General features: G+C 47.3%; 1 protein-coding gene across 1 annotated transcript in view; it reads left to right on the top strand.

Moving 5' to 3' along the window:
• LOC124649959 (regulator of MON1-CCZ1 complex-like) overlaps positions 1-5,207 on the top strand; it is a 19,813-nt gene extending 14,606 nt beyond the window's left edge. Inside the window, exons 7-14 of the mRNA XM_047189526.1 lie at positions 892-1,001; positions 1,093-1,180; positions 2,697-3,008; positions 3,097-3,171; positions 3,263-3,855; positions 3,938-4,046; positions 4,304-4,483; positions 4,888-5,207. Of these exons, the coding sequence (XP_047045482.1) occupies positions 892-1,001; positions 1,093-1,180; positions 2,697-3,008; positions 3,097-3,171; positions 3,263-3,855; positions 3,938-4,046; positions 4,304-4,483; positions 4,888-5,049 (1,629 nt within the window). The 3' untranslated portion in view covers positions 5,050-5,207. The remainder of the gene's footprint in view (positions 1-891; positions 1,002-1,092; positions 1,181-2,696; positions 3,009-3,096; positions 3,172-3,262; positions 3,856-3,937; positions 4,047-4,303; positions 4,484-4,887) is intronic.
• Positions 5,208-27,094: the final 21,887 nt, after the last annotated feature.

Below are 27,094 nucleotides of genomic sequence, written 5' to 3'. Positions count from 1 at the left end.
TTTATACTAACTTGGCTTTTGGTGTTTCCTTTAGAGACTAGTAATAACTTCTAGAATTTACTTCCGTATTTTTTTGGTGTGCATATTTTGGATGGCGTATAGGAGAAAGCAATGGTAAATAAGACAAGAAATTTGTAGCATATCATCCCAATTCCCAAATTTTGGAGTGGATACGTTAGCCTACCTGGCTTGCTAGGTGTACATTATTTGGTCAATGCTGCATATTTATCAGCCGGCGTCTCAACCAGGTCTCTTTGCTTCTCAGTTCTAGACTCTAGTTTCTTGTTGAGGTCTTTCTTGTAAAAGTGGAGGACCAGTGTGCTTTATCTGTATTAGTCAGGGTCCTCTTTGTAATTCATCCCGTCACGTAATACAGCTTCTGGGGCCTTCGCGCCTCTTCCTCGTTCAAAAAAAAAGAAGACTCTAGTTTAGTTGGTAGTCTTCTTCCCCTAATGTACTAGAGGTCACCGAACTATCCAGTAGTAAGTTTCAAGCCAGGAGCATGCAATATTTTTATCCTCCTCTTGACTCCTGGTTAATTTGTGAGAGTTCTTTAGCACTTGCAAACTGTAGAAGTGTAATGGTGTTAAGGAATTGGCCCTCTCTTGATTCTAGTTCACGCTCCACCACTGAGGATGTGATTGATCCATTTTCCCAGGCTCTGTATTCTGAACGTCAGTTTGCAGTTGAGCTGTTTCTGCAAGCAAGACATCTATGCATATCAAAACATTTCTTATCAGTTTGGAGATTTTTATCTATGTTGTCTCATGTCTACTTCGAATGCAAATGTATATTGAATGAACTGGAAAGTCTAACTGATTAACTTTTTTCTTCAGATAGCACGATTTAGCATCCAATCTGTATTCTAACTTCCACCCATGTTTCTAACAGTTTTCTGCTGGTGGGATTGTGAAATTGCCTAAGTTTGAGATGATGATGTCTAAATGCGAAGCAAATAACAAGCCTGTCCTAGCTGCTGCTGATGTTCACATTGTAACTGTGTATGCTTTTCTGCCCCTTTATATCTGTTTTGCTCTCGATCGTTTTAGAAATTTCACATATAGTTCCAATAATATATTTCTAATGTGACAGGTATGGTAGGATTTACTGCTTGCAGCTCGATAGAGTTAACATGGCATTGAACTTGTACCGTTTCTACCGTGATGCTGTTGTGCAACAGGTTTGAACTATAAACTGATTTCCCGTGTACTTCATTTTCTCAAAAAGATGTTATATTTTGGATATTTTTCCCATTCTAGCTCTAGCCTGAAGAGGGGAGGGGGCACATAATTAGCCTGGTCTGGCCTTTGTAAGCTTGGTGGCTGTTTCAGCTGAGTAGCATTTATTTGGTATTTATGAAAATTATCACCCTTTGTCTTGTTCGCAGCATTAATAGTATCATATTTTGCCATGACATCAACTTGAGAGAAAACATGCAGAGAGTTAGTAAAGATTAAGATGCTGGTAGCAGATTTGTTTATCTACCTTGAGTAAGGATTTATCTCGAAAAGGTACCGTTGCTTGCGTTCACAAGGAACTGTTTGAGTTCATAATAATTAGACTGAATGAAGTGGTGGTTCGACCCATATTACAGCATTCGCTCAAACCTTTGTCAAACCCTGATCTAGATCAATCAATCCAGATCAGGTTCTAATTCGCAATCTCATTTGTGAATCGCTATGAAGAGGAGCACATGAGTTGATGAGTGTGATCATTGTCACCGTTGCATCTCCATCATCAACCTCTATGTCCATAGATCGCAAGCAGCTCTGTCGCTGTTGACCATGGCACTCCACATTGTACTCGAATTGTAGAAGGTCACGGATCATGAATGGTCAATCTGGTAACTAAGACATCGACCGAAGAATGAATAATGCCTAGTCTGCTCTGGCTGACCTATTGTGTCAGTTCAGGAAAAAAAAGAAAAAAAATATTGTGATCTGCATTAAGGAGGTGGCCAATGTGTTTGATAGGTTACACCATCGTTCGCTCACTGACTCAGTTCTACTAAACGCTATCTACTGAGTCAATAGGACCTGTAACAATATGTAGGTGGCATGATTAATTGTCTTTGATAAATAAAGTGTCAAATATTATGATAGGCACTCCATTCATGTATCTGGGTTTCTAGAAGATGTTCTGATGGATCATATTGTTAACTGTCTTGTCATTATTACGTTGGTAGAGTTCTTACTAGAATGAGCATGAGGAATGACCTGTAATGTTATAAGCGCTTTGCTTTCCATTTTAATCTAGTGTGTTGTTTCCTTTCCTAGAAGGCTGCAAGCAACTGGAGCTAAAGTTGGTACGAGGTTTCTGATTTGTGGCTGAATTGAACATCTTGGCCTTGTTAGTTTGTAGGAGAACCTCCCAGTTTACGGATTAAACTGTACCCTTTACATAAGTCAAACTGAGCTGTTCATTTATTTTATTTGTTAAATGATCACTTAATTTGTTTCTGAAAAGTTCATAAACTGCTCAAAGTTTGTGTGAAGATGGCCTTATTGCTGCTTTTCGCCAGTCCTAGACACTGAGATACTGACGAAAAAAATCCCCAAAACAGACCCAAGAAATAGTGCCTTGGTCAATGATCACAAGACTATTCTTGTCTAGGTTCTGGAATCCCGTTTGGTATTGTCTTTCTATTACTGCATTCAAGTAGTGGTAGTCCAGTAACTCATAGTTTGTTATTTCAGGCTACTCTGCCAACTTATTCAAGCAGAATTGCAGTTAGTGCAGTTGACAATCTAATCATGGTCCATCAGATAGATGCAAAAGTTGTCATACTATATGATGTGTTCATGGATTCTTACACACCAATATCTGCACCACTTCCGCTCCTAGTGAGAGGACTGCCCAGCAATAGTAGGCAAGCAGCTCAAACCGCAGATCACCAATCAAGTGCATATGGCGGGACTTTATATGGAGAAGGCTGGAACTTTCTCATTCCTGACCTTATCTGTGATGCTGATAATGGGCTATTGTGGAAACTTCATTTAGACCTGGAGGTAAGGAATCAGCAATGGATTATTTATGGATTATATCATCCTCAACACAAATACATCTTTGTCCTGACATGCATACCTTGAAATCTAGTCTATTGCTGCTAGCACTTCTGATGCTCCTTCGATTTTGGAATTCCTTCAGAGACGAAAGTATGACCTGAGTACGGTAATATGAATTAACTGCTTCCCAGATATGCCCATCTGATAGTTCATTTTTTGCCAATTATTACCATTTCTTACTTAAATTTATGAAGCAGGTTAAGACACTTAGCCTTGCTATAATTCGAACAATCATCCTGGAAAGGAGGCCAATAAATTTGGTTGCCAAGGCAATGGATGTCATTCTTGATTCATACTCCCGTTTGATGAAAATGGGAGGCAGTGCTGCTGGGGCTAGGAGGACATCTGAGCAAAACGATCAGTCAAGTGGTCAGCCTGTTGAGGGCTCCCGTGTGGTTTCTCAGGAACCACCTTCTGGAACCATGAATAGACCTGTTCTCCACACTGATTCAGCAATTGAAGTCGAGTGTAGACCTGAGGATGGAATTACTAACCTGGCAGCACATGTAGATAGGACATTTTTAAATGCATCTTCTGATTCTGAAGATATTGCCAATACATCGAGAGCACCAAGTCAGGCAACATCTGGTGCCACCAGCAAAAGGCCACAGGTTCTAGGTGAGGATAGCAGACCATTGGCTTCTGGTGCATCAATGCAGCCTGGAACACATGTCGCTTCTGTGACAATTTCACCAATTGAAATGTTCCAGTCTGTCTTTCTTCTCGTTGAAGATGAAATGATGGGTGACCCTGCATATCTTATTGTTGTCATCATGGAGTTTTTACGAAGGTACTTAGTATTCTTGAAAAGTAGTTCAGAAGCAACAAATACATGACAGTAAGAAAACAAATTTGTCTTGTTTTGTATACAGCATGTCAAAGGCTGGGCTGAAGGCTCCTCCCAACCTTTATGTGATGTTGACTACTTTGCTGGCCCGCAGCAACCGTTATGCTGAAATAGCACTGTTTGTATCAAACAAGGTTAGTATGTTGTTCTAACAACATTTTCTAAAACCAGTACTGATAATTAGTGTGTCAATTACCATTCAATACGCTGGCAATCATGTTGTGTGTACTGATGACTAAGCATATTATGTTTTTATATCTATTAGTTGCCCCAAAGTATATCTCCTGCGCACTATATTGTGCAGGAGAGCTCTCTATTCGTATTGTTTGTCCATCTCCTTGACATATCAAAAAGGTACTGTTTCATTTTTGTCATCAACCAATTCCCGCAGATCCTAGAGCCCTCCAGGGAACTTGCAATGCAGCTTGTTGAACTGGGTCGACAACATTCGCGGACAAGGAAGTTGGGCGTGGACATGCTGCGGGAGAGGTGCCTGCACCATGATTATGTGGCTGTATTACTCCAAGAAGGGTACTACCTGGAGGCTCTACGGTACGCTAGAAAATATAAGGTACGCATTAGGTGCATATTGGTGCTTGCTTGCATATTGAGTACCTTCCACTCCTTCCATATATCTGAGCATGCAATGTTACAAGAGCTAAGCATTATTTTTGTATGCGTCGCAACTTAAACACAGTATTTAAGGAGGCATCTCTATCAAACGGTTAAAAACAAAAGAAAAAAATCAACCCAGTATAAAAACACAACAGAATCCTGAGGCAACGTAGCTAAAGCTGGGGCTAAAACTTGAGAGGATCTCAGTCCAGTGAGTATTAGCGATTACGTCAAGTTAAATACTTTTCTGCTTGCTAGTTATTGGTATCCTGTATACTAAAATTCGCTGCTTAAATGCCCATGGCAATCCAAGGTAGCACCTTGGTTTGCCCTTGTTACTGACATGAAAGATTCGTCCAGGTTATCACCGTGCAGCCTGCCCTATTCTTGGAGAAAGCCGTAGCCAAGGACAGTGCGCGGGACGTTGCTGCTGTGCTGAGCTTCTTCTCCGAGTCAATGCCAAACTTCAAGACGACGTCAGACTATGGCAGATATCAGCATGTACTGTCTGAAATGGTTTGAAGTTTGAACAACTTTTCTGCCCCAAGCTGTTAGCAGGCTGTATGGATGCATCCCTGCTTCTCTCCTGTGAGAATTTCTAAGTTTTTTTAACTGATAACTTAGTTCTTCCCTGTCAGAATGATTATACATGCATCAATATTTCATCGGTAATAAATAAGCTGGTATGAGGTCCCGCTTGATTCAGTGTCGTACATGATCAAGAAAAAACATGGTCGATATCAACACCTAATCAAAACGGAACTTGGAGATGGACGCATCGCTGCTTCTCTCCTGTGAGAATTTCTAAGTCTTTTTAACCGATAACTTAGTTCTTCCCTGTCTGAATGATTACACATGCATCAATATTTCATCGGTAATAAAATAAGCTGGTATGAGGTCACGCTTGATTCAGTGTCATACATGACTAAGAAAAAACATGGTCGATATCCACCTAATCAGAACCGAACTTGGAGATTTCGACTACACATATGCGTAACATGATATGGCAAAGGAGTCTGATCTTTTGATGAGACGGGGACATTAATCTGGTGCGCCCAATCTCCTAGAGGTTACTGAACTTGCACGACAGCCTGACCATTGACCATGAAATTTTAATTTCTATAGAAATCAAGAACATGCAAGAATTAATAATGCAATCAAGATATTACGGATGAAAATTAAAAGCTTTATTGAAAAGATTGGATTTCAAATAGCGGTCTTGATCTAGACGTTGGCTTCAAATCTAAGTACACCTACGTGCAGTAATAGCTGATTTTTAATCTATTAGTCAAAATTCGAGTCTAAAAATAACGGCTAGGGGTACTTAAGGATGCAAAGATGATGGTTTCGGATGGGCATGCCGGCTGAACTAACTCCTAAATGGATCTTTCTCCTTAAATACTACTCGACCGGCTTAATTGCTATGAAAATAGCATGGTTTTGACCAATTTTTTTTTGGTCACATCACCATATAAAGGTATGGACAAAATTATGAAGTGCGAATTTGAATAGTTCGTCCATGTTTTCTTTGCATGGTTATGGTGGCCTTGAAGTTCTGAAATATCAAGTTGTAGCGTCATCTTCGATCCTCAAACGCTTGCAGCCATCTCCATGTACAATCATGCCCTAATGCTTATACCTCGTTTATATTAGGTTCATCATTCTTGACGGTAACAAACACAGCTGATTTAGGAAACATCATACTTTCATGTACGTGAGGAATAGTTCCAAGAAACGAAACTATTGGTAATTAAGTTGTCTCGCACGAGCTTGGGCGAGAGTTCTTAATTTGTATTTGTGTCGTTGTAGATGCAGTGCTTGTATCAATAGATGATATGTCCTTATATCCGACCGTCTTGAATTGAAGTCGTCCTTGACGCAATCTCGTCATCTTTTCAAAGTAGGGCTTTTCAAATCTGCAATACTAAACGTAGGGCTAACCCCACCAAAATCTCAAGGTAACTCAAGTTTATATGCAGTATCATTTATTTTCTGTAATACTTTAAGAGGACCATCAACTCGTGGAATTAACTTGGATTTGCACAAATCAGGAAAATGATCTTTACACGAATGCAACCAAACAAGATTTCCAGCATCGAACACAACAACCCTTTTTTCCTTTATCGCCAACAGTTATATATTTAGCATTCATGTGTTTGTTGTCCTTAGTAGTCTCATGTAAATTTAATATCAATTCAACATGTTCTGTAGCATCAAAATTATTTTGCAACGAAGATGGTAAAGGCAACAAATTAATAAGTGCACGAAGAACAAAACAATACACAATCTCAAAAGGACACATCTTAGTGGTAGAATGAAGCGAATGATTATAAGAAAATTCAACATGAGGTAAACAATCTTTCCACATTTTGAAGTTCCGTTTTTAAACAGCTCGTATCATAGTAGACCATGTTCTATTAATTACTTCAGTTTGTCCATCAGTTTTGGAGTGACATGTAGTACTAAACAACAATTTAATCCCTTAGCTCATAAACATATTCAAAAGTGGCTAATTTTTTATATCACGATTAGAAACAATTGTATTTGCAAACCATGCAAACGAACAATTTCACGAAAGAACAAATTAGCAACATGTGCAGTATCATCACTCTTGTGACAAGTAATAGAGTGTGCCATCTTAGAAAATATATCCATCCCAATAAAAACAGGGATTTCTATTCTCGTGCCCTCAGGTCCTTAGTTGTACTCAGTTTTCCCCAGCTCCTTAGTTTTTCCTCAGTTTTCCCCAAGCCCTTGTTTGAAACCCGCAGAAGGAGCTCAGACGGCAGGATTCCCGTTTAGTTGACCGTTTCGTGCTGACGTGTGGTGTCGTGGGCATTACCCTTCGGGTAACCGACATTGCCCTATCCTGTGCGGCCCAATGGGAGGCCCATGAGGGTACTTGATGGCAAGGCGGGCCACTAGGGCGGTGACCGAAGAAGATTCCTTGAAGAACAAGACGAAGAGGAACCGAACAAGGGAAGTTTAGAGCTAGGTCTTTTGTAAACCTAGACGTACCCGGATAGATCTCTTGAGACATGGCCTCCTATATAAAGGCCAGGAGAGGGACTACCGAGGGACACAATCAATCTTAGCAACTTTAGCCACCAGAAGTCTAGAGCTAGGCCGCCGCAGCACCTAGCCTCTCGACAAGATCACAGCCGAAACCTTCGGCACCCCATTGTAACCCAATATTCTCATAATCAAGATCAGACAGGCAGGATGTAAGGGTTTTACCTCATCGAGGACCCCGAACCTGGGTAAATTGCTCTCCCCGCTTGTCTGTGAACCGATGTCTCGTGTCACCTACAGGATTCCATCAACCCTAAGCCCCAATCGGAGGGCATTGTCGAGGAGCACCCTCGTCAATTGGCGCCGTCTGTGGGAAGACTGTCGGCACAAGACCCGACATCGGCAGTTGCAATCATGTCGTCGACAGCTTCATCGACGCCATCATCACCATCGTCGCCAAGACTAGAAAGCCCGATTCGATTCGGCTCCTACGAATTTACCCCGCACAGTGACTCCTCACGTTCAACCTTCTCAGATCTGCAAGGAAACATGGAGATGACGTTCGGTAGCATCCACTACAACGTCAACGCGGAAGGAGTCCTTCGACTGCTGGGACCGCACGCCCCCAGGTCAACGGGGAAATCACCACCACCGGCCGCAGGGCCAAGCCTGTCATCATCAGTCGATCTTTCGGCTGGCCTGACCAACTCGACGAACTCGTCCTCGCCATCAACCCCTCGGTCGACGTCTTCGATGTCAGTCGGGTCTGATAACCTCGCGTCTTCAGAGATGACCTCATACTATTGTTTAAACTGCGACACTAGGCACGGGTTGGGATCGAGCGACACACCGTTCATCTGCAGCGCCCAGTATTCATCGGGAGAGGACAGCGTCGACAGCATCGCCAAGAAGGCCACCTGGAAAGCGGCGCGCCATCAAGTCTATGCCGCCAATAACACAAGAAACAGGGGAGATGGAGATCATACTCCCCGATCCAGCAGACGGATAAGTTTCGAAAACAGCGCCAGTAACAACAACAGCGATTACACCATCGCAGAGGAAGAGTGGGCAGCAGCCAGGGCGGCCGTGCTCAACAACACATCGCTCCCCGCAGGAACCTCGGTTGGAACCCTCAACGCCTATCGCGCTATATTGGAGAAGAACCGGGAGCACTTATCAAAAGAGCAAGCCACCCTCGAGAGATGCCTATCCGCTGCGGAACAATCTAGCGAGCGGCGGAGAGGCTCGCGAGGAAGCGCCTCCCGAAGCAGTCAAGGCGTAGGCAAGCACCGATCAAGGCTATCCAGGATTTCGGAAGATGATGCTAGAGAAATCACGTCGAATCTGACCAAGTCCTTCATGACCACGGACACCGCGGGCATGCTACGGCCAAAAACCGTCGAGGGAGCAACTGCCAACCTCGCAGCGTACCATTAATCAGCGACCCAAAGGTTCTATGGCTCAAGCTCACCGGGGCGCCTTAGAAAGTCTCGCAATATTGGGAGACAATCTGGTCCCACGGAAGGAAAAGACCACGTTACAGGCTAGTGGCTCAAAACATCGCTCGAGGGATGCTCGAGATGAAATCACCCAGAGCAGAATCGATAAAGCAAGACGACGACGCGCCGCTAGGGAGGAATACGACAGCGACACCTCAGATGAAAGCCAGGAGAACGACGGCGAGCTAAGGGGGCTGATTGTTTAAGCTACAAGATCCGCGAGGCGATGCCGCCCAAAAAGTTCAAGCCCACCCCCACCGACGCTGCCAAATACGATGGACAGCAGGAGCCGAGGTCTTGGATAGACGACTACTTACAGACTGTAATCCTGCACAAGGGGAATCGGATAGCAGCAATGCAGTGCTTGCAGCTTTACCTAAAGGATTCGGCACGAGCTTGGCTGAGAGGCCTGCCGAAAGGTTCCATTAAATCATGGGACGATCTAGTGGACGCTTTCGTTGCCAATTTCCAAGCAACATACAAAAGACCCGTCGGGATCGAGGAATTATGACATTGCCAACAGAAGCAGAAGGAGTCGATGCGCGCCTACATCGGGAGATTCAACAAGCTCCTAAACGCCGCCGAAGATGTCTCTGTGGACAGAGCAATCGATGCTTTCAGCGATGGCATCCGACGTGAAACCTATATAGAGGAGCTTGGGCGCAAGAAGCCAAAAACTATAACCAAGTTAATGGAAATCGCCAACAGTTGGGCTGATGGCGAAGACAACGTACGAAAGCCTCGACAGCGCAGTGACGACGAAGACGACGATCAGCCGAAGCACGACTCGGGTGGACACAGGGATCGCCGTAAGAAAAGAAAAGACCGCAGTTACGACGATAGTAACCTGGTAGCTGCGGGCTACTCCGATCGGCGGGGCGATCGGTACGACGACAGATGAGACGATCGACAGGACGGCAATAGGAGCAACTCTGGAAATCGCAGCAGTTACAAACCACGGCCACAGAGGACTCCCGAGCTACCCTTTGCCGAACAGATAAACGCTCCCTGCTACTTGCACTCATATGTCGACTCTAAAGACAACAAGACGAAGTGAAGTCACCTGCTCAGAGATTGTCGATAGTTCATCGAAATGCAGAAGCTCATCCAGCAGCAACGGCCAACACCACCACCGCCTCCACCTCAGCACCAGGTCTAGCAGGCACAACCTCACAACCCCAACGAGTCGTTCCCACCACCACGTGGGCAGATGAGCATGATCCATATGACAGGTGTTTCGAGAAGGGAAATGAAGAAGCTCACCCGAGAAATTAATATGGCAGAAAGTATCATGGCCAACATCCCCGAGTATGTCGAGTGGTCGTCTCAGAGCATTACGTTCAGCATAGCGGATCACCCGATGACCATACCGAAACCAGGACACGCTGCCTTAGTAGTTGAGGCGCAAATTGGGGTGTTCAAGATGAGCAAAGTCTTCATGGATGGCGGAAGCGGATTAAACCTGATATTTGTCGACACAATCAGAAGTATGGGGATCACCATGAGGATGCTAGAAGAGACTGACACCTGTTTTCATGGGATTCTCCCCACTTCACCGGCGTACTCTCTTGGCAAAGTTTACCTGGACGTCGTCTTTGGCAAACCCGACAACTTTAGGAAGGAAAAGATCGAGTTTGAGGTTGTGAACTGGGAATCGCAGTATCACGCTATACTCGGAAGACCAGCTTACGCCAAGTTCATGGTTGTGCCGCATTACGCATAACTCAAGCTGAAAATGCCTGGGAACAATGGGACAAACATCACAGTCTATGGAAATTTTCCACGCTCAGACAATTGTGATCGCGACTTTCAGAGGATCGCTGCGAAGTTTGGGGTAAAGCAGGAAATCAACGATCTCCCTTCCAAGTCATCGGCACACGATAATAAGGAAGAAGAACGCGGCGGAAAGACGAAGGAAAAGCCAGCCGATCTTGCCCTAGAAGTTTCGACAGTAAAAGCTTCGGCAGTTGATGGCGCAGCAGTCATAGGAGAAAGCAAGACACTGGCAATCACCGCCAAGACTCCTGATGAACTCAAAGGTGCCCCAAAAACCGCTGACGCGGTGGACAAGCCGGAAGACAAGAAGAACCCTTTCCTTGCTTAAGCGGATGGATAGTATTTAGTTTTTCCTTTCTTTTGAACAGGGCCTTCCCCTTTTATTTTTCGCCCCTTAGTTCCGTACGTACTTTATTAATGAAAACTTAAGTTTTGATTCCCTGAAAAGCATTGCAGTAATTCGGAGCACCCGAACCACATCATCATAAACCTTGCTTATGCCCCTCGGCGAGGGTTGGTGCGACGAACTACGCGGCAAAAATTGCACTCCGAAAAAAGCCTCTGAAACTACGAGTGCTAAAGGATGCAAAACCAACAAGGACACCGACCTCTACTATAGATGCCTCTAAGAGTGCTGTAAATAGCAAGAGTCCGGAAACACGTATATAAAACGACCCACGTCTGATACTTCACCTATGGAAGCATCAAGGAACGATGAAGTCATCGACAGAATTAGTGCTCCCGATATATTCGGGAGCTGCTGTCAAGACATGCATCGGTTGAAAGCAAAGTTGCACATACAACGGGTTTAGCAAGACCCGCAACACGAGCTGATCACTCAAACAATTTGCTGACCAACGAATACACATACGCTTAAACGGGCAATTAAGATTTGCTCCTTCAAAAATATGTCAAATGGCATTAAGATGGTAAAAATGCATATACATGCCCGTACCAAATAAAAACAGTTTACACAAAACCCAAATATTCGGGTATAATAGGGAACCAAAAGTCTTCTATTTACAGCAGGAGCATGACCCTGAACTACCCTTGTGAAGTATCTTTTTCTTCAGGTGCCTTCGAGTCCTTTTCCAGCCTGTCGATAATTATATTGGACGGCAGTGTCACCTTCGGGTACAGAGACTCCAAATCACCCACTGCATTGGCAATGGACAGCAAGTCTGCAGAAGGATAACGCGCAAGGACGAGGGCAAGCGTGAATCTAGCTCCCGCAAACACTTGAGCTCGCACCAAGTCTCGGATCTTCTTGGCATTGCTGAATTCTGACATTAAAGTCAACAGCGTGGGAGGAACTGCGTTCAAAGGAAACATCATCTTCCATATTACTCTCAGCCCCTTGTAGCACTTGTCAAAGAACCGATGCACCTGTTGGACCCGGTCCTGGAACTTCGCGACAGTCGAAGCTTTCGATTGTTCCCTCCAGAAAACTTCGTCGGATGATGACAACTGGGTCAGTGCGTTCACACGCTCGTGTATACGCTTGTTTTCTTCAGCCTTGTTCAAAGCTACGATTGGCAAAGGAACCAGCAGAAGATGAGAAAGTGCTTTTCATAAAACAGCAAAGAACAAGAGAGCCAGGGCACTTACAGTTCAAACTCTCGGTAGCCTTGTACAATTCAGTGAGCGCGTAGCACTCAACATCCGCGGCGATCTCATTTTTCTTATTGATAATAGCAGCTAAGGCATACGTGCTGTGCATATCTTTCTCCACCTGCGCGATCTGGTCCTTCATGCGTTGGAGTCGATCACTTTCAGGAACAGCACCCGAGGAGTCATCGACATAGGAAGGCACAGGGAAAACCTGCAAAATGTCGTCCAAAGGTGCGATGGATTACATGGAGTCAACATTTAGAAATTACTCCCATCGGGAGCAAAGGAATACAAATATTATAGCAAAGATATGCTAGCAACATCGCCAACATGAAGTTCATTACAACCACGTAAAGTTTTATGACAAGACATCGTTTTGGTCGAGCAAAATTACAAGGCTCAGGGGGCTTGGGTTTGATTCGATAAACTGGGACCTGTCGAAGATTTCTTAGCCTCGACTATCTCAAGGAGCTGGCGAGCGCATGTAAGAGCTGAAGCTTTAAAGGCGCTCAGATCGACGAATTTTCGATCAGGTCCCCTTGGAAGCTCCTTGGACATTTCTTCTATATCAGCTTTGAAGCCATGACCCATCATAAGCTGGAAGGCTAGGAGGGCACCATAGGTACGTGAAGTACGTTTGAATACCTCGATAACATCCTTGGTGTTGACGGCAAAAGCGTCGAACAGCTGCCCCAAAGTTTTATCTTGATTAATCTTGGGAAGAATCATCGAATGGATCCGTGCCATGGCTCCCTTGCCCTTCCGAAGAAGGTCTTGAACAAGCTGATAAGAGGCAAGCGTCATTGACAGAGTGTTTGACGGAGAATTATTCGGGACCTCGTCCAGAGCCTCAGCAGGGATATCAGCAGCTCCTGAGAAGGATGAGGCGTGAAGAAAGGCATTAACGAAAGAATCAATGTTCACAAAAACAATAACCGAGAAGCGCACAAATAGAGGATTACTGAGCAAAGCCAGAGAGGATTGGCGGAGAAGATCATCCTTCTCCATCGCCCGAGCTTCGGCAGTGAGCTTGGCTGTCTCTTCGTCCTTTAGCCTCCTCCTTAGCTCCTCCAGCTCTCCTTTCAAAGCGTCAATTTCGGCACGAGCTTCGGCAGCAATTTTAATTGTGCCTTCCAGTTTCGAGGAAGAGGACTCAACCTCCTTCTGCAGCTGAGCCTTGTCAACCTCCAAAGAAGCATATTGGGAGGCGAAAGATTCCAAGGAAGATATAACATCTTGCAAGTCCTTAAAGGAAGAGTTTCATTAGATGAGTACTCAAAGTTTATTTAAAGAGCTGTTGATTCAAAAGGAAGAAAAGACTTACGGGTTTTCCTGAAGAAGTAGTTGCGGCGGCAGCAGCTGGAGGGCTACTTTTCCCCTTGGAAAGGGAAGAAGCAGTTGATATTTGGGCTGCGGGGATTGTAGCAGGGGCTGAAGCCTCGGAAGCTGCAAGATTCGACGGGGCAGCGCCGATTTTAGACTTTTTGGGTGGAGGCTCGATGAAGCCTTCTCCCCAATGGAAGTAAAATAGTTGACAAAGTCAGATCAAAGGATAACAAAGGCAAAGACGTAGGGTTTCGAAGAAAAAGCAAGGACTTACAGATCCCAAAGATCATCTTCATCGGCAAAGCCGCCGGATGACCTCTTCGAAGGCAGCGCCTCGGCCTCCTCCGCGTACTGCATCAACAAAGGCAGCGTGATCATTGTCGTCATCATGCATCGATCCCGCTGTGTCGCTAGTATCATTGGCTGCAGTTTTGGGATCAATAAGGATGGTCTCAGGGTTCATCAGATCAGCATGTTCGGCACCCGAGCTTGCATTTTCCTCAGTGTGGGACCCTACGGGGACTGAGGAGTCTCCCCTCTCAAAAGTATCGTCCGGCAGGTCTTGCGAGTAATCAGGATCCATGAGGTTCTGTTGAAGATAAAACAAGTAAGTACAATGGCAGTCGTGATTATCAAGAAAAACAACACAATGAGAGTATGAAAGAAAGAAATTACCTCAGTTGGTGGGTGATCAACGTCAAAAGGTACATGGGAAGATGTGAGAGGAATCGAATCTTCCTGGCTGAAGTGAGTAAGACGGCGAACTTCGTCAAGTAACTCTTTGTCGGATAATTCGGCAGCATTTATCCTAGTCTCGTCCCTGGCGCCCGAATACAACCAAATCGGGTGGGCTCTGGCCATGATTGGTTGAATTCGACATCTTAAGAACACAGAGGCTACCTCTGTGCCTATCATGGTTTGGCCACCGGCTTCCTTGATCCGAAGGAATCTGGCAAATAACCTATCGACTGCTGGTTTTTCGTCGGGAGAAAGGGTATTTTTCCAGGATTGTTTAGGCTTGGCTTAAAGGACATCAGAAAAATGAGGGAGCTGAAGCTAGGCTCTTGGGGAATCTCTAATATAAAACCACTTCAACCTCCATCCTTGCACAGAGTCCCTCATTGGGAAATTGAAGTAATTAACTTCTATACGAGCAACAAAACCAACTCCGCCGATGACGAAGGAACCACCACTGCTGTTGTACCTTTTCACGAAGAAGATTTTCTTCCATAGGCCAAAGTGTGGTTCGATGCCCAGGAACGATTCACATAGAGTTATAAAGATAGCAAGATGGAGGATTGAATTGGGAGTTAACTGCCATAGTTGGATCTCGTAAACTCGGAGAAGATGCTTGAAGGAATTTGTGGGCGAGTGAAGCGAAAGACCTCGATGCAAAAAAGATAAGAACATCACGAGTAAAACCAGACAGGGGGATTGGGCCGTGAAATCGCACCAGGAGAATAACATTCCCCTCTTCGGAGGGAATATATCCGAGGCTCTTAGCCTTCTTCTCGTCACGCTTCGTGGTGGTGGAAGCAGACCAATCACCGGGGATGGACCCAGCAATAGAACTTGATGGCGCCGACGACGCCGGAGCTAAAGGAGGAGCATGGGAGACGCTCCTTTTCAGAGGGTTTGGAGAAGATCTGGCGGCGGCGCCGCTGCTTGCAGCACTAGTAGCAAGGGTGGAGATCTTCTTCTTCCCCATCTCGTAGATTCACGAGAGATCTGGATTCGGTGGCGGCGGCGCAGTAGTATTGAGCGCAGGAGGTGAATGAGGAAGAAAAGGATGCAGTGATGGTGTGTGTAGAGGAGAAGATCTGCAACGAGAAATTATAAGATATAAGGGTGGAATGGGCACACGCACCCAGTTTACTGAAAGAGTCTCTTTTTCATCAACAAATCACGGGAATCGAGGAGATGCCTTGGTAATTGCACGCGAGAAGCGGTCATTTCCTAAAAACTGCCTGCGCAGAACTAGGGTGGGCCCGTCAGGTTGCGTCTTATCAGTCAGACAATGGCAGTAATTGCATCATCAATGACATCGTAAGTGCGTGGTTGAGGAGTCGAAGAAATGAAACTGTCGGGTGTTCAACTTGAGTCTACGCACAGATTGCCAGCATCCGCGCCAAGACTTGGGGGCTACTCCCATCGGGAACGCTGAACGCGCACCCGATAAAAAGAAGACTCGAAGATTTTTCCAGGAAGAATGGCGTGAAGAAGTGTTTGAACAAAAGAGCGGTATCCTTAGTTCGAGTTTGCACCCGGTCGCAAGCACCCGCGCCCAGACTCGGGGACTACTCCCATCGGGAGTACTGAGTGCGCACCCGATAAAACTTTTTTGTATTCCAGGGTCATGCCCGAGGACTTGATTCTGAGTAGGGTAACGTTGTTTTGCCATCGGCAGTTAACCAGCAAAGCTGGGCACGTTACTCATTATCCCTTACACGTTGAAACGTTACTGAAGAATACGAGCCCAGGCGCAAACTCATCGGATGACCCATGAGGACTTCGGCAGAAGAAGATGTTCGAGTGGCACAACTTGAGTCTACGCACGGATTGCAAGCATCCGTACCTAGACTCGGGGGCTACTCCCATCGGGAGCGCTAGCCGCGCACCCGATAGAAGAAAATGAAGTTGTTACAAGATGGACGAGAGCAATCAAGGCAGAAGAACGTTCAGTGGAGGCATGCTTTAGTCTCTACCTGAAAAACTTCGGCTAGACACTCGGGGACTACTGTCGTGGGCATTACCCTTTGGGTAACCGACATTGCCCTATCCTGTGCGGCCCAATGGGAGGCCCATGAGGGTACTTGATGGCAAGGCGGGCCACTAGGGCGGTGACCGAAGAAGATTCCTTGAAGAACAAGACGAAGAGGAGCCGAACAAGGGAAGTTTAGAGCTAGGTCTTTTGTAAACCTAGACGTACCCGGATAGATCTGTTGAGACCTGGCCTCCTATATAAAGGCCAGGAGAGGGACTACCGAGGGACACAATCAATCTTAGCAACTTTAGCCACCAGAAGTCTAGAGCTAGGCCGCCGCAGCACCTAGCCTCTCGACAAGATCACAGCCGAAACCTTCGGCACCCCATTGTAACCCAATATTCTCATAATCAAGATCAGACAGGCATGACGTAAGGGTTTTACCTCATCGAGGGCCCCGAACCTGGGTAAATTGCTCTCCCCGCTTGTCTGTGAACCGATGTCTCGTGTCATCCTAAAGGATTCCATCAACCCTAAGCCTCAATCGGAGGGCATTGTCGAGGAGCACCCTCGTCATGTGGGGCCGCGTCGTGTGGGGCCGCGTCGCGTGGGGCTGGTAGAAAGGGACCGCGTGGGACAGGATGAGACGTCGTTTAGTTGCATGTGAGCAGGAGCTGGGTTCTGTCTCTCTCGGCCCAAATTGGCATCTTTAAGAGTACTTTTTCCCCCTCTTTCTCTCTGCCTTTTTTCACCTAATTAGTATCAAATCCAGAGAAGCTTGCATTTCTGTCTTTCTTCAATTATTTGTGCCTTTTGTCCCTCGTTGTTTGCCCAATATGGCAGCAAATTTAGCACTCTCTCTGGTCCTTATGTATGTAGTTAAATCTAGAAGAAAATATCCAGGGTAATGTATGATAAATTCACAGTCATATAGTAGAATAGGGATAGATAATAGGGATCCCTCCCTAGATAATAAGCTGCATACAACAGCCAACATAGTAACAGGTTCGAGGTTCTTCACAGCACCATCATACTAACAACATAACAACAAGGGATCCCTAGCTAACAACAAAATGGAGGAGGCGATAGGCAAGCACACGTCCAGGACTCCGCCTACCCCATCTGGCTCTGCCTCCACTTGTTGCTCCGCTTGGGCAGCTTGGGCTTGAGCGGAGGCATGCGCCCGGCGGCGATCTCCACCCGCTGGAAGTTGCGGAGGAGCATGCCGAGCGCCTTGTGCTTGGCACGGAAGGAGTAGGGGTTCACCGTCGTGCCGACCTTGGGGAAGGTGTTGCCGATGTCCTCGGCATGCGTGAGGAGGAAGTTGAAGTCGGTGCCGCTGAGTCTCCTAGTGCAGAAGGGGCACCTGTAGACACCCTTGGCGAAGTAGGAGATGTATTGGCCGACCTCCAGCCTCCGCAGTACCTGCTGAGTCTTGGTGTCATGGTGCTCGTCGTCGCTGCCGACGTCGTTGTCAGGCAGCTGATCCATATCAAACGGAAACTGTGAATGAATGAGTTGCAACGATGACTAACGAGCATGATAACAAAGTTAGGAAAAACAGAGGCAGCCTCAGTTAGAGTGGACACGATTATATATCTACAGGGAAGGGGTTAGCGAACCAAAGCTCATGCACAACAGATTTGTACACAGCAATGGTTCGCTGAACCCTCCCTGTAAAAATTTGTGCCCAACGATTCATCATAGGCAAAGAAACAGATTCCAGATCTGAACTTGAACACATTCCAGGTTATTTGCAAAATTAAATGGTTTATATCTTTTGATTTGTGCATAAAATAACTGATTGAGATCCCATGATTACTTGCATAAATTAACTGATTGAGATCCCATTATTACTTGCATAAATTAACCGAACGGCCGAACCCCAAATCTTAAACGAAATCAAGAAGGGATCAAAACAAAATGGAATAAAATCGGTGCAAATATTAACCCAATACTCATCCATCTACAGATCCATCTACACCAGCAAAAATAGGGTTCAAAAAGGAATGGAGAACAAAAAAGGGAGCAAACCGTAGTTACCTCGTTCCATGAGTCGTCCATGAAGGTGTCGTAGGGGTTCGGGGGCGACTTGTACGACACCTCCTCATAGGGGTCCCATCCCGTCGGGATCTGACTGCCACCGGCGGCGATGGCCGTTGAGGGGACGGTGTCGAAGAGGGAGGCGTCGTGCTTGGAGCCGACGGCGTCGTGGATGATGGGATTGGCATTCTTCTTGTCCATCTCGCCGGCAGAGGAGAGGGAGAGGGAGAGGGTTTTTTTCTTTGGAGAAGATGGTGGGACGTGAGAGAGGCGGTGTTGCGTGAGCGAGTGAGAGTGACAGAGATAGTGCGAGGAGACGTCTATAAAGGCGAGGGGTGGTTAATGTGACCCGCGTCCTACGCGTCCACCGTTGCACGTCTGCACGTCTTGGACTTCTGCGACACGCGTCCAGGATTGCACGTCTTCGACTTCTGCACCGCGACCCGCGTCTACGCGTCAACAATTGCACGTCTTCCATTTCTGCACCGCAACACGCGTCCTCGAGTCTAACCCTTGAGTCTTATACTAGCATTTTTTGTATGCTCAGTTTTCCCCTTGAGTGCTAATACTGGCTAATGCAATATACTCAGTTTTACCCTCAAGTGGCTAGTCAACAGAGAGTCAACAAATGGGATTAACTAGTTAAATGAATCTTTTAATGTGCAAAAAAATCCGAAAAAGAGTGGCACTTACTCATGGAGTCTTTACCACAAATTGCTACTTCTCAAATCATAGAAAAGTCATAGATAAATCAAGTTTTACCACAAATTGCCACTTCTCAAATCACCTAGTAGCTATGAAGGTGCATGGTTTTCCACAATAAGCCCTTCCCAAAACAGCTTTCCCCAAAACATACTTTGTCTAAATGAGGCCACAATTCTCACAATCATGTATATTTGTATTGCAAATAGTTTGAGGTAGGCCAAGATGGGTTTCATTGTACAAAACACGCATTTTACATTTTTTAAATCTCATATTTGAATCCCTTAGTCTGTTTACTACTCAGGTGCCCTTGGTTTCTTGATACTACTCAGTTTTTTCCTCTCCCTTCACAAATTCTCGCAGACGTGCAACATTGCCCTGATTGGTCTAGCCCATGTCACGCGGATCGTGCCCGCCGATCGTTGATCGTATGATCTAACGGGCAGGATAACCCCTCTCTCTCTGTCGGCGGTTAGTTGTAGCCATTAATTTTCACGCAAAAAATGATAAACCATCACCGATTTGTTGTAGTCATTACTTTTCACGCAAAAAATGATAAACCATCACCGATTTCTTGTAGCCATTACTATTCACGGTAAAAATGATAAACGAAACAATCTAGCTATCTCTGTATTTGAAGTTTGGGAGGGTTCACCATCTACTTATGTTAACTTTCGAGGTTTTGACCTGAAAATCAAATGGGTATTATAAAGGGAAATAAAAGTTCAAAAAAATGTAAAACGAAACAATCTACCTATCTTTGTATAGAAGATCGTCTGAATGATTTTTGAGGTCATTTAGAGAAGGTAGAAAAAAATCCCTTTAGAGAAGGTCGAAAAACCTAACTTGTTACAAAAGCTGGTTTCAGTGAGACCTAACCAAGTTTGGCATACATGATGCCATACCTATAACAACAAGGAATATCTAAAAGGGAACGTTTCACAAAATTCGAAATTTAGGGTGAAAATGATGCCGTACATGATGATGTTTTTCGAGGTTTTGACCTGAAAATCAATTGGGTATTATAAAGGGAAATAAAAAGTTCGAAAAATGTAAAAAGGAAACAATCTATCTATCTATGTATAGAAGATCAACTTTATGAAATTTGAGGTCATTTAGTGAAGGTAGAAAAAATCACTTTGTTAGAAAAGCTGGTTTCAGTGAGACGAAACGGCGTGCGCTTAAGCAAAGTGATTTTTTCGAACATCTCAAATGACCCCAAATTTGCCATACATGATGCCATACGTGTAACAACAAGGAACCCTATCTAAAAAGTGTCAAAAAAGTTTGCCTAACCGTATAGCTCTATCAAAAAGAACCCCACCATGGCGCTAGTATAATTTTTACTTACAAACTTTCATGACCTAACCTTCAATATGAAACTTGTTTCAAATTCATTTTGGCGTACAAGAAAAAAATCCCACCTTGATTCGAGCACCACAGCCTCCAAACGATGCCGATGCCGATATCGGCATGGTCAGAACGGCTATGCTCGCCGCCACTGCTAGGTCACCATCGGGATGCACCCTCAATCACGTCCCCTCATTCGATCACTGACACACCAGAGATACCGCCGAGGCCAATGCTGAACGTACATGCTGATGCCAATGCCGAACATGCATGCACGCCGTTGTGGGCACGGCCACGCCGCCCCGCTATGTTGGACGCCACAGACCACCGTGAGGTCTTTCCCTTCGCCACCACACTCTCCTAGCACCCATTTATACACGCCAGAAAGGAGAGACACTAGTTTTCTCTACATTGCCCGCGTTCGTGTCCGACACGGTCAATCAAAGTTTTGAGGTAGTCGTCGATGTCGTCGACCATTTCTTCTCTTCTTTGCATGGTTAAATGCGTCTAGTTCATATCTATCTAATGTGTCTGCTCTCGCCTCATGCAGTTCTTTGTGGACGTCGATCTCATCTCGGCACCCCGCAGGCCACCTCCTCCGTGCCATCGCTGTAGAGATCTGTTTAAAAATCTAATCCTACCCATGTATTGCCCCTTGTATCAGCGTCATGGCCCCACTTGTCATTCGATATACCGAAGCCCCACTTGTTCACGTTTTGGTCAGGGATACAACGATGCTTACGGTCAAACAAAGATGGATGGTCTGACATGTCTTTGCGGGCTCTACATGGCCCCAGTAGTCAGAAGATAACGGTCAACCGTCGGGCAACCGGCCATTACAGCACATGTGATGGTTTCAGACAAGGGCTTGGGGACAACTAAGGAAAAACTAAGGAGCTAGGGAAAACTGAGCACAACTAAGGACCCGAGGGCACGAAAATGGAAATCCCATAAAAAAACATCCCTCCCCTTTTTTGTACTATGCAATCCCAAAACAAAGTCCATAGAAATATCATCCGAGGTACACTAGGAACGGAAAGATACATATATAAACCATGTGGATTAAGGAGAGACTTAGCTTTTCGAAAGATAGTGCAGCGTGCGAAGAATCTCTCAACATCTTGATGCATGCATGGCCAAAATAAGTGTGCAACAAGTACATCACCCACCTTCTTCACACCAAAGTGACCCATAAGTCCTCCTCCATGTGCCTCCTGCAACAAAATAGGAACAGAGCTATCGGAGATGCATAGCTTGTTAGCACGGAACACATCATGCACATATTGTTGCTTAGTGCCAAGACCCAAGGAATGTAAGAATGTTATTGGAACAAAGTGGGTATTCAAGAACATGTGTCGTCGTGGTGAACAGACAGATGCCATAGGATGGCTTAAGTTGGGGCCGAATGGACGCAAGAGGATTTGGGGGAGGGTTTGTGATTAGATGGGATGAACTTCCGGATGGTTTCCTCAAGAACTTAGCCAAGGCTAGAGGTTGAAGAAGAAAGACATAAGGAAGAACTCGCTCTAGATCATCTTCTTTATTGATCTCCACAGGTTACAAGTTTCTCATTACATGTGTTCGTCTATGCATACATCTATTTGTCCGTGCCCGTGAAGAGGGCTGCCCCCTCTCCTTATATAGGGGAGAGGGTGGCTTACATGGCAAGAAACCCTAATGGCATCTTTGACTAGACAAACTACTTTATAAAGCTACTTTAATCATAGATGACACTGGGGTCTCCTTTAATCGTGGAGGCCGACGTCCTCCGGCTTCTTTGATCGTCATCCTTCTCTTTATCGTCAGCCCTTCGTCTAAAGCTACTTTGCTTAGCTCATCTTTGTCTTCTAGCTCTGGAGAGAATCTTTGACCAGTCCTGCCGACTTGCTCTTCTTTCCGATAAACCGGTGTCTCCTTTATCCGGTTCCGGCATACCCCTCTTGGGGATACCGGCTTAGCCTCACTTAGCCAAATTCTTTAACTTCGTGTTCCGGTACGAACATTAAACCGGTATCTTGATGGCTCAAACCATCCGGTTTGGCATGCCTTTGGCATACCGGGGGTCATCCCCCCAACATTAGTCCCCGAAGCTGGTATAGTCTGGCGGATTCTATCCAACAGACCATGCCAGGTTCTCACGTCTCTGAATACCGGTTTAATCTATCCGGTGCTGAGCTCAGATCCGGCATCTTTGTCCGGACTTCTGTTATCTCTCTTTGCAAGACATTTTCCGGTATCTTATCCTCCGGCAGCTTAGTCATTAAACACTTCCTCGGCGAAGTCGAGAATATCTCGGGCCCCGCGCCTATCAGTGACATGCGCACTGTGACTGACGCGTCAATGTCAGGGGTCACTTCCCTTCGACTTCCGCGCGCGTATTAACTGCCTCACAACGAATCCTGGCCATCGTTCTGGATCCGTGTGTTCTTCCCTGTGGCCTTCCATTTTTACGCGTGTATCGCTACGCCACGTGGCGGCCCGTGGAGCGAACCGTCGCGGCCCACGGTCCGAACCACCGCGGCCCAGCGGTTTTCGGCCCACTTCTCTCTCTTCCCTTATAAGGCGAAACCGCCCTTCTTCTTCCTCTTCTCGCATTCCCACTTCTTCGCGCACAGTGCCCTTGCTCTCTGCGTCTCCGCCGCTCCGTTCATCGTTCGAGCCCCGCCGCCCGGCGAACCTCCGCTAGTGCTTCGCCGGACGTCGCCGAACTTCTCCGCGTGAAGAACCTCTGCGGCGCTCCTCCAGCGGCCGCGGCATTGGTGCCTTCTCAAGCTCTTCCTCACCTCGCCGCCGACGGACCTCCCTGCTAGCCGCAAGCTCGCCATTCGACCGGCGAGCCACTTCCTCTGCAACTCCGCCGCCTCAGGTCAGACTCAATCTTCGTGTAGCCCTTTCTTGCTTGCTTTTCAGATCTCGAGTTGGTAGTATATTTACTTCTCCTTTTCTTTTGCTTTTCTCTTACTCGTAGATCTTTGCGAGGGGGTAAATCTTGGGATTTGTGTTTCTCTTCATCGAATCTCATGTCGAACGAGGAGTCTTCCTCTGCCTCTTCTTCTGCCTCTTCTTCTAGTAGCCGGCATAGCCAATCTTCCGACGGGTTGAGCGCCGATCTTGTCCAGATGGACATCGATTCCGGTAGCAATCAAGAAACCGGTAGCTCTAGCCAAGCTTCCGGCGTAAATCCCGCCGGTATCACACGCGGGCCCGGATGGGCTCTAACGTTAGTCGCATACGAAATCGACTGGCTCTACCGGTCCCGGAGGATTCCGGATTCAGTTATCTGCCGGCTTCCCGGTGAAGAAATTGAACCGGTGCTTAATCCCGGTGAACATGTTGTTTTTCTCGCTCACTTCGAGCGCGGCTTCGGCCTCCCCGCCTCTGATTTTTTCCGTCCATTCCTTGACTTTTACCGACTCCAGCCTCACCATCTTCCCGGCAACGCCGTTTCTACCTCTCTTGCTACGCCACCTTCATGGAGGCTTATATCGGCATTCGTCCCACTCGCGAGACGTTTGCCCGTTTCTTTGCTCTTCGGATTAATTCCGTTCAGGGCAAGGATATCCCTAAACCAAAGCCCCCCGTACAATGCGGGTCTTGCATCATTGGCTCCCGCCAAGGGAGCCCTTTTTTCAAGTTTACCGGTCTCGAGTCATGCCGGTTATGGCAAGACACCTTCTTTTACGTGAGGAACGACGGCGCCGCAGATCTCATCAATCTGCCGCCTTTTAATCCGGCGCCGCCCAGAAAAATCAATTGGAGCTACAACCCGAAGACAGATCATATCGAAACAAACCGGGTGGTACGCTTTATGAAGGAGCTGATGAAGGATACCAGCATCTGCTCTGATGACATTATCCGCGCCTTCATCTCACGCCGGGTGCTTCCTCTTAAGCGCCGCGTTCATAAGATGAGCGAGATGTATGGTCCCGGTGATCCTACCAAGATCACCGGACTTCCTCTCAGCAAAAAGGACATTGTCCTCAAGGCTAGGCAGATCTGCCAGACTGCCATGCCGGATGATTGGGAATGGGGCCTCCGGCCCTTCAGTTCTACTAACCCTCCGACCCAAGAAGTAAGAAATTACGCAACTCGGGTCGGTTCACCGGTAACTTTTTACTGTGACTAACTCTTTTTCTTTTGTCTTTAGGCCAAGATCCGCTTCCCGCATTGACTCGTGACCGGCGAGGCCCTTGCCGGAAGCGCGGTCTTGACAAGTTCGACCCGGACCCCTTCATCCGCTGGGCAGGATCCGAAGATGGGCCGGACTCCGCCTCTCGCCTCGGCAAGTCTCCACCGAACCGGCCGGTTCGTCCGACGACTCCGACCTTGCTTGAGGTAGCTCTTCTTTTTGATCTCTCATGTTCTTCTGTTATTGTTTCTCTGTAGATGTTCCCTCAGCCAACATCAACCCATAGGTCCACGAGCACGTCGCTCCCCTGGGGGCCGAGGCAGGCCACGAGTTTGTGGAGAAGCTCATGGCCCAAGGCCAGAAGAACAAGGCTCCGGCCTCTGATGCCGGTTCGAGCCAGGCCCCCGCCTCCAAACGCTTCCGGACTGAACCTGTAGCGGGGAAGGTCACAGGCATGAGGCGCTACAAGAGCAGGCAGATGCCAACCTCTTCTGGGTAAAGCCCCGTTTCTCTGCTTGTTTTGTTTTTACCAAGTTCTTTCCGGTTGCTTTTTTCCAACCCTTTCTTTTTCTCTCTTTCAGCCCCGCGCTCAAGCTAGGCTCGCCCGGATCCGCCAGACCTCAACTCCTCCCTCCTCACTCAAGCCCGGCACCATCTCGGTGCCGCAACACCTCTCGCCTCCCCTCTCGGGAGGCACCGCAAGTCCGGGCGCGCGGCCCCTACACCGCCAGATCACCGCGCGGAGGAGGACCCCGTCTCCCCTCTCGAGAACCAAGACACCGGCGCCGACAACATCGGCGCCGGAGAAGAAGCCAGCCGGGCGGGCGGAACCTCCGGTTCCTCCCGTCCTAGAGAAGAAAAAGAAGAAGAAGACCAAGAAGTCCTCCCCTCCAAAGCCGCGCCGAAGCTTCCGCGCCGGCCAAGCTCCAACCCGGGCGACGCGCCTGACGCTCCCCCTTCTCCCAGAACTACGCCAACGCCGCCGCCGGAAGCTCCTCACACCGAGCCAGCCGGCGCCACTTCCACGACGCCGCCGCCCAATACCTTGGCGCTCACCAAGGGGAAGGCAACGGCTTCACCGCCCCTTCGTCGGCCAGCGAGCCCTTGGTGCCGCACGTCGGCCGCGCCGCTAGCGCCGCCGGCGAGAAGGCCACCGGCCCGCTGGCCGGATCACCGTATTCCAGCGCAGAGGCCGTGAGCCGGGGCACTTGCTGCCCTACGCGGAGAAGTGGAACGCCGCGGACGTGTCCAAGGCGACCCGCGGCCCGGGCAAGGACCGGCTACCGGCGCTCGACCTCGTTGGTGAGCGGTCCTCTGAAGAGCATTTCATGCGGCTGCGTCGGGCCGTCAAAGAGCTGGATAGCGCGTGGTTCGATGCCACGAACAACATGATGGTAAGTCTCGTAAAGCTTGTTCCATTTCTTGATTTATCTTGGTTTCTCTTCTTCTGGCTCTTTTCTATCTTTCCTTGAAGCTTCAACTTTATGCCGGTTTCTCTTTTTTGCTGAATCCTGTCTATCCTCCCAGTCCCCGAGTTTCGTATTGAGAGCGTAGCTCTTAGCGCGAAACTTAACTGAAAACGCGCGAAACCGGCATAGCCGGTCCCCGAGTTTCGGGTTAAGATCTTTGCTCTTAGCGCGAAACTTAACTAGAAACGCGCGAAACCGGCATAGCCAGTCCCCGAGTTTCGGGTTAAGATCTTTGCTCTTAGCGCGAAACTTAACTAGAAACGCGAAAACCGGCATAGCCAGTCCCCGAGTTTTGGGTTAAGATCTTTGCTCTTAGCGCGAAACTTAACTAGAAACGCGCGAAACCGGCATAGCCAGTCCCCGAGTTTCGGGTTAAGATCTTTGCTCTCAGCTAACACCATTCCCTTGAACAGACCACGGCTGATGCTCGGAAGATCCTCTTTGAGGAGCTCCTTTGGGAGCACCGGGACCTCGCTGAGGCACACAGCAAGTGCCAAGGTAAACTTCTGGGCCTCCGGTATCTTTTCACCGGAAAGCTTTCTGTGTCTCAATACTTAACACTTATGACTTTTGTTTCAACAGCTATCCCGGAGGCTTCTATTGAGGCTCTCAAGACGCAGCTTGCCGCCGCCGAAGGTACAGCTTCCTTTTTTCCAGTTAACTTGCTTTTTCTACATTATATCAATACAACTTTGTTAACACTTTCTTTCCGGGTTCCAGAGAAAAATGACCAACTTATCCGGCAGCACCAGGAGGACCTGAGCGCCCAGGAGACCAGCTACGGGGAGCTTAAGCGTCGCATATCCAGCTTGGTCTTGATCATGCTAAGGCGCGCAGCAGCTGCCGAGTCCGCCGCCGAGGCCAAGCTGCATGAGGCGGCTCGGAGGACGCCGGCAATGCCAACGTGGTGTTGCGGTGCTGAATCGGAAGAGGCCGCCAAGGCGCG

This window comes from Lolium rigidum, chromosome 4 (genome assembly GCF_022539505.1).
Source record: "Lolium rigidum isolate FL_2022 chromosome 4, APGP_CSIRO_Lrig_0.1, whole genome shotgun sequence".
In the NCBI taxonomy this organism is placed as follows: domain Eukaryota; kingdom Viridiplantae; phylum Streptophyta; class Magnoliopsida; order Poales; family Poaceae; genus Lolium; species Lolium rigidum.
This window is presented reverse-complemented; position numbering and strand designations above follow the sequence as displayed.